General features: G+C 39.0%; 1 protein-coding gene across 1 annotated transcript in view; it reads right to left on the reverse strand.

The window, feature by feature from the left end:
• BDP1 (BDP1 general transcription factor IIIB subunit) overlaps nt 1-12,419 on the reverse strand; it is an 80,010-nt gene that overhangs the window by 3,371 nt on the left and 64,220 nt on the right. The window contains exons 35-38 of the mRNA XM_080924840.1: nt 7,095-7,299; nt 3,606-3,642; nt 1,798-2,065; nt 298-553 (exon numbers count right to left, since the gene is read on the reverse strand). Of these exons, the coding sequence (XP_080780966.1) occupies nt 298-553; nt 1,798-2,065; nt 3,606-3,642; nt 7,095-7,299 (766 nt within the window). The remainder of the gene's footprint in view (nt 1-297; nt 554-1,797; nt 2,066-3,605; nt 3,643-7,094; nt 7,300-12,419) is intronic.

Below are 12,419 nucleotides of genomic sequence, written 5' to 3' on the forward strand. Positions count from 1 at the left end.
ATACAAAAATTCTAGTTTTATGCTTCTTTGAATTATGAGTCAGGACTTTTTTCAAGACAACACTACAAGTAGTACTTAATTGCTTCTATGGGTCAGAGAGCTGGATTGAAGGAACTGCAAGTAAGTGTCCCATTTCTGGCTATTTCAATAGCTTATACTAAATTAGCTGCATTTTTGTAGTATATGAAAGTTGTACTAAAATAATTTTTGACATCCAACTGAAAAACTTGTTCTTCTTTCCTCGTTCAGATGATAGATATATCTCATACACAATAAAATACAACAGTTCTCACATACCTCAGTTGCTGAACTTTCAGAACTTCCAGCATTATCAGACAGAGCATCAGTAACACTTGGTGATGGGAGTGGATCTGAAGATTCTTGACTTTTTTTCTGGTTTGCATTAGGTGGATTAGGTTTTTTAAAATTTCGTCTTGATACAGGTATTTGAGGCTTTAGGCGCTTCTTACTATGGGTTTGAGTCACTTCATCAGATTCCAAACTATTTTTTGGACATATTAATGATAAAAATCCCAAAGGTCTTCTGCCAGGTCTAGAAGTGAATACACAAAGATTCAGACAAATATGTACATGTACACACACACACACAGACACACACGCACACACACACCTTTTGCTGCTGATTTGATAGACCTTTCTATAAGGTCTAAAGTCTTCCTGACGCAGCCTCTTAAGCACTCCTATACTGCAGTAACAGGCACGTTACCACACCCAGTAAGGCACATGCTTTTGTCAGGCATGGAGATACATGCATTTAACTTCAGGACTCGAGAGGCAGAGACAGGTGGGTCTTAGTCCCAGGCCAGGCAGGAATACACAGTGAAAACTGTGCCTCATAAGAATACAACAAAGAAAAAGACGCATTCTTAGGCAGGTTGTTTGAGGTTACAATGTACATGAATCACCTGGGGAACATTATCAAAATGGAATTCTGAATCTAAACAAGTAAGGCCGAGTCAACTGCAGTATGACGAAGTTCTGGGAAACATGCTGCGTCCCCAGCACAGCTGCTCCTGTGCCGCAGCAGAACTCACATAGCCCTGAAGCCTAAGAATGCTCTGTACGAGCTTTTGTACTTTTAGGGTTTGGTTTTGGTTTTGTTCTTTCAAGGCAGGGTTTAGCCCTGGATGCCCTGAAACTCACTCTATAGACCGGCTGTCCCTGAACTCAAAAATCCACATGCCTGTCTCCCAGGTGTTGAATCAAAAGGCCTGCACCAGCATCCAGTCAATATGTGTTTGCTTGTCTTTGAAAGAACAGGTCTCACCATGTAGGCTCTCGCTATTCCCGAACTCACTATATAACCAGCTCAAGGCTGACCTCAAACTCACAGAGATCTACCTACTTAGTGCTGGGATTAAAGGTAAGTTCCACCATGCTTAGCTTGAAATAAGTCTTTTAAAAGCCATAGGAAACAAACTGACACACTATTTGGCTATTTGGAAACTGAATAGAACAACTTCCAGAGTCACACAAACTCTGAGTTGTCTCATCTCAGCTACACGTTTGTTCCATACAGCCCAATGTGTATTCATCAAAACAATGATCACACACAGACTGGAAAAGAAGTGCAAATGTCTAGCATTTGCTGTTTTGACAGTTTCAGTAGAGCTAAGCTCCAGACATACAGAATGTATACCTTAACTATTTCTGTACGGCTTGGGCTAAACTGTCTTCCCTTTTTAGCACTGGGTTTCATCCTCTATTATGCCTGCTGCATATTGTTTCTCTTCACTAGAGGCAGAGTGACAGTCAGTACAGAGTCTCTAATAATACCTGGTCAGTGGGGGTTTTGAAGATGACGTCACGCTGTCCCTCTGTTCAGAACTGGAAGCAGGAACAGTTTTCTCTTCTTTATCAGACACTATCTCACTCTGAGGCAATTGAGTCACAGTGTTTTCTACACGTGCACCTTTCATTTCATCAAGAGAGTCAGATGATCCTGTATTCTGAAAAGTTGGTTCATTGTGTTCCTTTTGAGGTTCTGAGGTTGCATGTGTGCTCTCCGAGGTAGAGAAAATGCCTTGTCCCATGCAAGACTCTTCTTCAAAGACAAAAAATAGAGAGGAGATTTGAAATATTGAAATATTTTTAAAAAGAGTCAAATAAATTGGAGTATCTGAAAAAAAAAACCAGCTCAGCAAGAAAATATATTATGGTCAGTGGAGTAGATAGTTAGGAACTATTAATTAGAGCAGGAAAGGGTGCTGTAAGCCTGTAATCCTAGCAACTAAAAGGCTAAACAAAAAGACTGCTTTATGAATTATAGGCTAGCCTGGCTTCACAGAGAGTCCAATAAAGTGAAACCCTATCTCAAGAAGGAAGAAAGAAAGAAATATAAGAAGGAGGGAGGGAGATGGAGAGACAGAGATGGATAGGCGAACGATAGATCAAGAAAAAAGACTTGAGGATAAGGGAGGTTGTCAAAACAATGAATCAACACAGCCATCTTGTGACTCCAGGAGTAACAAAAGTCAGAAAAACAAAGTAGACTTTACATCAGAAGGAAAAAGAGCAAGAGCATCAGCAAGCAAGAAGAGATCATAGGACGGCTGAAAGCATGCAATAATAGAAAAGCTTAGCAGTGAAAAACAGGAACCAAGGCTAGGCATCTCTGTGAGGCAAGCCAGCCAGCCTGGTGTACACAGTGAGGTCCAAGCCAGCAGGGGCTACATATTGTAGCCCTAGGTGTGATGACACATACCCAGAATCCTAGCAATTGGGAGGTAAAGGCAGAAAGATTGCCATATGTTCAAGAACAGCCAGGAATAAACAATAAAACCATCTTAAAAACCAATTCTTGGCCCTACCAACATACAAACTACAACACAGAAGCACAAGGAATGTGAAAAGGCAAGGCAGCATGACATCCTGAGCTGGGAATGAGTGACGAGAAACTCAGGTCTACTACTAAGACTGATCAACTACGTCAAAGACACAAGCAACCAAATCAATGAAATACACAATCAATTTGGGACCCAGAGAGGACTCAGCAACACAGACGTAAAGGCAGGCGGGGAAACAGATCTGGGGATGGGAATGGAGGTCTGTGGAGAGCAGGGACAGATAGAGAAAACACAAACTACCATGGAAAGCATTAACAATAAACCAGACCACCCCTCTCCCAAAGATACAAATAAAATTATAGCAGAACTGTAGTAACAGAAATAGTATGTGTTAGTACAAAGAGCCATGCATTTCAGGAGAACAGAAATAAATATGTAGCTACAGACACCTGACTTTCAACAAAGGTACTAAAGCAATGAAGACAGCCTAGTTTCTTAAAACACAGTACCGAGAAAACTAGTTACTGTCATGCAGAACAAAGCTGGTTAGCTATCTCGTATCCTGTATAAAACTCAATTTAAAATGTATTAAAGGCCTTACTCTAATCCTTAGGGAATAGAAAACACTCCTAAATACAAGCATAGATAAAGACCTTTTCAATGATATTTTTTCTCTTAAAACTTAGTACATCTAAGGTTTGTTGGATATGGTAATAACTCTTATTCAAATAAATAATAATAAATAAAGAAATCAAAAGTACTTAGCAAAATAGTCTTATTTAAATTTATTTCACTCACCTGTTTTCTCAAAAACATTCAATTCCTCTGAACATACCTGTTTCAAAAAATATACAAAAATTTTAGAAATCCATTTATTATGTAAATTAAAATTCCATCCCTCCATCATGCTTGAGAAAAGGAGCATTTCTGAGAAAGCTTTAGAGTCAGATGGAGAATATAGCTCAAATTAAGCATCTGTGTAGAAAATATATTACTATTTAAACTGCTCTGGAGCAAACTGGAAAAGTGAAAGCTGCTAAATGTCTATCTCGGACTTAATATTGATACCAATGACCAAATCTCAAAGGATATCAAATGAAACTAAAGTTTCATATTTATGGAGCTGAGTTTCCATGTCAGGGTCTCACACAGGCTAAGCAAGTGCTCTACCACTTACATCCCTGACCCCTCAACTCAAAGACAAACTAATACATCATGGTCATTTAATAGTCTGTTTCAAAATGTAAAGATGATCCGACATGATAAAATTCTACTTCAGGACTTTACCAAGTTTAATATAATTCAACAGGAGAGAAATCATTTTACAGAACTATTCATTCTTTAGAATAAAACCTTAGTAATACAGTATGTGACCCTGAGTTGAAAACAGTACAGGAGAAAGCTAGCCGAGGTAGCATTTATCTATCATCCCATTCTAGAAGACAGAGGCAGAATAATCATGAGTTGTGAGTTCAGTCTGGGCCTTCTTGTCCCAAAAGAAAGGGGTGGGGAGGAACATTTTATACACAATATTTTAAAGTTAAAACAAAACTTATAAAATAAGATCACAAATAAACCCAGCAGTCTTTCTTTTCTTTTTCTTAAATCTTACTGTTTTTATGTCTAATATCTTGTTTGCATATATATCTGTGCGTGATTTGAGTGTCAGATGTCCTTGGGGATCAGATGAGGGTATTAGATCCATGGCCAGGAATTACCTATAGCTGTGAACTACCATGTGCATGCTGGAAACTGAACACAGTTCCTCTGCAACAACTCTTCAGCCCTATGCATATTTCAACACTTTAAAAACAATGTACATTTTTCATTTGTATGTTACATTTTATATGAATGGGGAGTAAGGTAAATGTGGGTGAAGTCAGAGGACTGACTGTCTTTGGTACCACCCCCAGACCACCCTCAGAAATACTAGTCACCTCTTCGAACATAAGCCTAGGCTGCTTGACTTCATGGACCCTCCTGTTTGTCTTTCTAGCACTAGGATTATAAGCACATGCCATCATTCCTGGCATTTTTAGTTGAGGGCTGGACACTGAACACGTCTCATGCTTGAACTCAAATACTTTGTTCACTGAGTCTTTACCCCGCCCCCACATGTATCCCTTAAAAAATAAGAGACGGAGAGATGGCTCAGAAGTTAAGAGCACTGACTGCTCTTCCAGAGGTCCTGAGTTCAATTCCCAGCAACCACACGGTGGCTTACAACCATCTGTAATGCGATCTGGTGCCCTCTTCTGGTGTGTCTGAAGACAGGGACAGTGTACCCAAACATAACCTATAATCTAAATACTCTAGGACTCTCAACCTATGGGTCTTGACCTCTTTGGGGGTCACATGTATCAGATATTTAGATTATGATTCATAATGATAGCAAAATTGTAGTTATGAAGTATCAATGAAATAATTTTGTGGTTGGGGTCACTACAACATAGGAAGTGTATTAAGGGCTGCATGTGCTAGCACACCTGTCTGCCGCACCCCAGCTAGTTCCTGCATTTGTTCCCAGCAATGCACAAGTAAACAACAGCACATAGAACAATCTTTCGGTTCTAGGCTGACTTTGTATTTTCTAACTAGAAGTCCAGTATAAGCTAAATAACTTATAAAAGAACAAAGCAAAACAAAAAAGGTCACTTCAGAAAATCTGTATTAAAAAAAAGGTAAACTTAGAAAAAAAACCTAAGTATTTGCATCTCATCAACATACACATATTTAAAACAACAAACAAACAAACAAACAAAACATAGAAGTCTTTTAGATCCATTAAAAATGTCATGCCAGGTGTGGTGGCATACACTTTTAGTCCCAGCACTCAGGAGGCAAAGGCAGGTAGATCTCTGAGTTTGAGGCTAGCCTGGTCTACAGAGAGTTCCAGGACAGACAGGGGTACAGAGAGAAACTCTGTCTCAAAAACTAAAACAAAAAAAGAAAATGATCAGTAATACATTTAAGAAACAAGTAAAAAATACAGAAGTCATTTCACAGAGAAAGAATCAGACAGAAATAAGTAGTATTTAAACATGGAATGATGCTTAATTTTATTAGTAAACACAAAAATATTACAACATAGTTCTGCTTCCAATTGCCAACCATTCTTGATTGAGAGAGTTCTGTTGGTTTAAAGACTTACTTCTGAGACTGCATACCTTTTCTGTCTTTGCTCCCCCAACACTTTGTGATTAACATTTCCCAGTAGCCTCTAAGTAAAGATCACTTAAGAATTTGGAATACCAAATTTTTCCTACTAGATAAATGACAGTGGCACTTACTTTGTTTGCTACCAAAAACCTCACTTTCTCCTTTTAGAAGGAAATTTTAAATTCAATTTTCATAGTGAAGTTACAATATCATAATCCCCATATGGAATAAGAAACATAACAAAACCAAAAGGACATCAGAGAACTTGTACAGCAAACGGGAACATAGATGTGGTCTGACTGGACGCCCTGTGATCTCCACAGGTGCATCTGACACATCATGCACAGGATATACACAGGCAGACAAGATATTATACATAAAAATAAAATATAAATAAAAAAGGAAATCTGGTTTTATTTGCGATTTTATTTGATAAGCTTTAACTTTAACAATATTGTATACGAAAAGTTCCTCTCTGTCTTTTTTTTCTTTTGGTGTCAGTGATGACTGAGCTAAGTCTGTAATGCTTCATGAGGAAATGTTCCTCATAAAGGGGAGCAAACAAAGTGTCTCAGGACATGATGGAGTTACAGAGCAGTCAAGGAAATGAAAAGAGGGCCAGTGTTGCTAGAGAGTGAGATGTAGATGTGCATAAAATGACATTAGGCCTTGGAGGGTGTGGTTTTACTCCGAGAGAAAAAAAATGCTAATGCATGGTGAGGAGGGGACACTGTTATTATTTTCACACGTTAGAAAGTTCATCAGGGCCCTGAACTTGTTACTACACTGTCCACAGTTGCTAGGCAAATGGCAGAGTGAAGATCCAGCCTAACAGCTATTAGCTATTGCTTTATTTTCAGCCACTGTAGGTTTCCTAAGTAATGTTCAATTACTTCTTTGAACTGGTTAAAAATGAACATCTCAAACTACCTTGACCTGGATTATATATAATAAGTGCCAGAAATATTTTTCATGTCTATACATCAGTATGTATGTATGTATGTATGTATGTATGTGCATGTATGTATATGTGCATATGTGTATGTATGCATGCATGCATGTATGTATATAAAGGTTTAGAGGTAGATGGGAAGACTCTTGGCAATGTAGTTAATAATCTAATCTTACCTTAGAGATACACTCTTGATAATCAATTCCTGGAGCAATTGAGGACTTCTTGGCAGGAGGAACATGAATGCTTTCATCAGGACTACAACAAAATCTCTTCCTAGATGTAAGATCCAAATTAGGAGGTGACTTTTCAGAACTGCCACTTCTAGAAGGAGATAAGCACGTAGCATCTTCAACAACTGACGAGTCTTGTAAACTCCCACTGCATAGAAAACAAATATATGCAAAACCAGTGAATTAGAAGCTACTTAATGAAGTAATTATCCCAATGAAAGTCCTAATGAATACCAGAAATACAAGATAATAAACAGTCTGGGGTGCGCATTCATACTTAAAGGCTCACAACTTAAGAACACAAAGCATTTTCCTTGTCTATAAAGCTTTAATTCTCCAATAACACAGCAAACAAGCGTCTCAGGATGAAAAGTAGCACATTAGCTCACATCTCAAAAGCAACAAAACAGAACTATATATATGGCAGATACACTTTTTGGGTTGGTTTTTGATTGACTGTTTAGTTGGTTTTGGCTTTTTCTGGTTTTGAGACAGGATTTTTAATGTAGCTCTGAATGTCCTGAAACTCTAAACAGACCAGGCTGGCCTCTGCCACCTGTGTGCTAGGATTAAAAAGGCTTGTGACACCATACATGTCCTGAGTATATATATTTAAATACATTATCAAATATAAAAGCATATCGCCTTCTCTAAGTTACTACATGACTACTGCCAGCAACTATCATGGCACTCACTTGTGTAAGACAACAACTCTGAGGTACAGGAAAGACAGGCCCTCATACAGCAATAGTATCTTTCCATACCCAACTCTTAACAGTAGAGTCCAACCAGACAGACAAAACACCCTCAAGAAAATACATTAAATTGCACTAAGATCAAATGGAAATTTAGTAACACACCTGCACAAAGATCCTATTAAAGAAATCAGAGGGGAAAATAAAAAATTCCTAGACTCAGGAATTTTACTTAGAAAAGTGGCACCACAAGAATGAGGGTGTGAGTAGAGATCTCCAGACTGTGACCTTAGAGCTTTGATTCTTGGGGAGAATGAGCCATAAACACTGGCCTGTCAGTCTAAGTCCACCGGTGAGATCCCTATCTAAAAGCATACAGAGTGAGGACTGAAGAAATGCTCAGCAGCTCAAGTACTTGTTTCTTGGCTGGGTATACTGATGCACTCCTTTAATAGCAACATGCAGACACATCCCTGTTTGTTTGAGGCTGGACTGCACTACAGAGTTCCAGGACTTTCAAGAGTACATAGGGAGACTCTGTCTAAAATTAAAAAAGAAGAAGAAGGGGGGAGGGGGAGGAGGTGAATGAAAGAAAGAAATCAAGAATACTTGTTCTTGAAGACCTGGGTTTATTTTCTAGAAAGCACATGGTAGTTCATAACTATCTGTGATTCCAATTCCTACATAGGAAAAGCTATATCAAGTAGTTTAAACTAAGACAGTTAAATTAACATTAAAAAGAAAAATCAGGCTGGAGGCATAGCACAACAGGCAAAATAGTTGCCCCAAAACCATGAAGTCAATGTTAGGGATTCACATAAAAGAACTGGGCATGATAGGATCCCAGGGTTAGGGAGGTGGACAAAAGCTAATCACTGGGGACTGTTGACTAACAAGACTGGCCTATTTGGTGAAGTTCAGGACAGTGAACAAGAGCAAAGTAGTATTTTGGCCTACACACACACACACACACACACACACACACACACACACACTCACAAATTACAGTGTGCAAGCAAAGCTTTAGTAAGGCAGTAACTGAATGCGGAAATGGAAGATGGTAAGTCAAAAAAAGATCAATGAAGTAAAGCAGACACTGTGCTAGAGAGAAAGCCTGTCCCCAAAATACTGAAAGAGAGCTATTACAATACTACTGAAATTTAAAAAGAGAATGAAGAAATGTTTGAAAACTATATGCCAATAAATTTCAACCTCTATAAGAAATACACAAATGTCTGGTACATATAATCTGCTAAAACCAAAGCAAGAGAATATTGAAAAAAAAAAAAAAAGAAACTTTAATTAGGTTAATAACCAATACAAAATTGAGACAGATGTAGTAATAAAAAGTAACTCAATAAAGCTCTTAGAACCAAAGGAATTCACTATTAAATCTTACCAAATTAGAAAAGGAGAGAAATCAATCTACTGAATAAAGTGAGGCTCTTCTTTATTTACTTTATGTATGTGAGTACACTGTAGCTCTTCAGACACACCAGAAGAGGGCATAGGATGCTTTTACAGATGGTTGTGAGCCGCCATGTGGTTGCTGGGAATTGAACTCAGGACCTCTGGAAGAGCAGTCAGTGCTCTTAACCACTGAGCCATAGCTCCAGCCCAAAGAGGCTCTTTCAAACTCACTCTATGAAGCCACTATGGCCTTGAAAAATCTGACAGAAGTACAGACACCTACAAGTACAACCAACATCCTTGCTCCATAGAATACAGAAATCTTGAGTTCTTTCTCATTTTCCCTTAATCTATATTTATTTAGTTGAAAAGAAACCTTAGAGATTGTATCCCATAATCTAGAGAATTTCATTCTAAAGAGTGAGGATGGTCTAACATCACTAATCAATAACAGCAAGAATACAACCAAGAATAAATATTACATAATCATCTCAATAGACCTCCATGGTAAAACCCATCAACAATTAAAAAGATGGTGTGTCACGCGCCCACGCTTCCCGCCAATAGGAACAGGCATGCAACAAACAAACAGATTCTTCTGTGGACAACCTTTATTGTATAGCACTCTGAGCAGGGGACTTCTTGAGCAGGAAACTTCTCTGAGCCGGGGACTCCCTACCGGGTTCTACTATCTAGGCAACCTCTCACGTGCAGTCTCCCACGTGCGATCTCTCTGTCCACTCTCTCTCCACGTGGGACCTCCCGCAATCTCTCCTATCGGGTCTCTCTCCACGTGGTATCTCTCTGCCATCCCTCCACGTGGGGTCTCCCGCAATCTCTCCACTGTCTTCCTCTCCTCTTCCTCACGTGGGGGAGAAATGCACTGCTATATATGCCTAGGAGACTCGCTACCTGATTGGTGCGCTCTCCAGTAACTCAATAGTATGCCCCGAGAGCGGGCTATGACGTATGTGGCGCATGCGCATTAAGTCTCTTGGCTGGGCAACAGCTCTGTTTGCTGAGTTCTCGGCGGGAAGCCGGCGCCATGTTTGGGTGTGGCACAAACAGCTCCCTACAATGGTGGGACACAATAAAGGATAGATATGATAAATTCACAGGCACCCTATCAAAAACAACAACAATAACAACGACAAAAAAGCATTTAATCTAAGACCAGGAGCCAGACAGACTTCACACTCTAACATTTCTTTATACCAATAATAAACTCACTGAGAATGAAACCAAAAAAGAATCCATTCACAGCAGCCTAAAAAACAAAACAAAAAAAACCGAACACAAAAACAAACAAACAAACAAATCCTACAGCAGGTGAAAGACTTTAAAGACTGAAAGGACAATCACTGAAGAAACTGAAGAGAGCAGAAGACGGAATACCCTCCCAGGTTCATGGACTGGGAAGTTAAAATAGCTAAACCAGTTTTACTAGCCAAAATAATGACACTGGTTAGATTTCTCAATCTGAAACAGGTCAGGATCATCTGGGAAGAGCTACTCAATGGAGAAAATGCCCCACTAAACCTGGCTCATAGCAAGTCTGGGAAGCAGTTCCTGATTAACAACTAATGGTATAGTTCCCAGGCCCTGGGGTGGTGCCAGCTCTGGGCAGGTACCCCTGAAAAAACAAACCAAGCCAGTCAGTACGTAGCATTCCTCCATGGCCTCTGCCTCAGGTCCTGCATCCAGTTCCTGTTCTGACTTCCCGCAATGATGGACTGTAACTTGTAAGGTAAAATATAAATCCTTTCCTCCCTCCAAGTTGCTTTTGATCTGTGTTTAATCCAGTAATAGCAACTTCCTTCAAAATACCAAACAATTTGATCTCCACAGAACTAGAAAAGAATACAAAAATTCACACAGAAATGAAAGAGCCTGAATAGCCAAAGCAATCCTGAGAATAAAAGAGCACCTCTACAAACATTAACATACCTGTTTTCAAAATATCCTAAAGAAACACAGTAACAAAGCAGGACAGTGGGTATGGGTGTGGGGAACAGAATCCCTGGAGCTAGAGAGACATCTCTGTCATTAAAAGTACTCGTTGCTCTTGCAGAGGAACTAGCTTTAGTTCCCAGCACATCACAGTTGACCTGGTAATTCCAGTTTCAGGGTGATCTGCCCTCTCTTGGCCTCCAAGGGAATCAGGTGCATACAAACAGTACATACATTCAAGCAAAACACTCACACATATACAATAAATCTAAACACAAACAAAATAAAAGCCCTCAAAACCAATCCAAACAAACAAAAACCTAGACCCCTTTGCTTACACACCATCAACTCTAAAAGATCAAAAACGTAATGTAAGTCCTGGAACTTTGAAAATACAAGAAGGAAATACAGAGAAACACTCTAAGAGCTCAGGAAACAAATGTATCAATGAACAAATGGAATTAAACCAAGTTATAGAGCTTCTGAAATGAAGGAAACAACGTAGGGGAAAAAAACCAGAAATACAGGAAATCGTTTGCAACTATTTATCACAATAAGACTAATACAGAAATATGCAAATGATGTTTTTTTTTCTAATTTATTTGCATGGTGGGAGTAAGAAGGCATGTGTGCCAAAGAATGTCTTGAGTTCAGAGGACATCTTGCAAGTTTTCTTCCACCATGTGAATTCTGGGGATCATACCCAGGTCATCAGGCTTGCAAACAAATGCTTTTACCTCTTGTGCTACCTTGCCAGCCCATATACACATTTTTTTAAAAAAATGTAGCTATGTAACCATACCTATAATCCCACTACTCAGGAAGCTGAGGCAGAAAGACTAAACCCAAGCCAGGTTACATAGCCAGACCCATAGAGTTGCATGTATCCAGTGTCAGAATGAAACACTTGTCTTCATGCAACCAATACATACTAACTTACTAAATTAAAAGTGGACAACTGATCACAATAGGTCTCAACTTCTCAAAAGCACAGCAGTTCAACACCAAAACTACATCAAGCTATCTTATCACAGTCTCATTAGCTATTACTGAACAAAGCAAAATAAAAAAAAAAAAATGTTAGCAATAATGTGAAAAAACGTATACCCTACTAGTGGGAGTAAAAATCCCTTGACATAAAACACAATGGAATCCTCAAAAATCTATAGACCTACCTTATGATGTACATACATGTAGATCTGAAGGAAATGAA

Source organism: Micromys minutus, assembly GCF_963924665.1.
Source record: "Micromys minutus genome assembly, chromosome: 11".
Classification (NCBI taxonomy): Eukaryota; Metazoa; Chordata; class Mammalia; order Rodentia; family Muridae; genus Micromys; species Micromys minutus.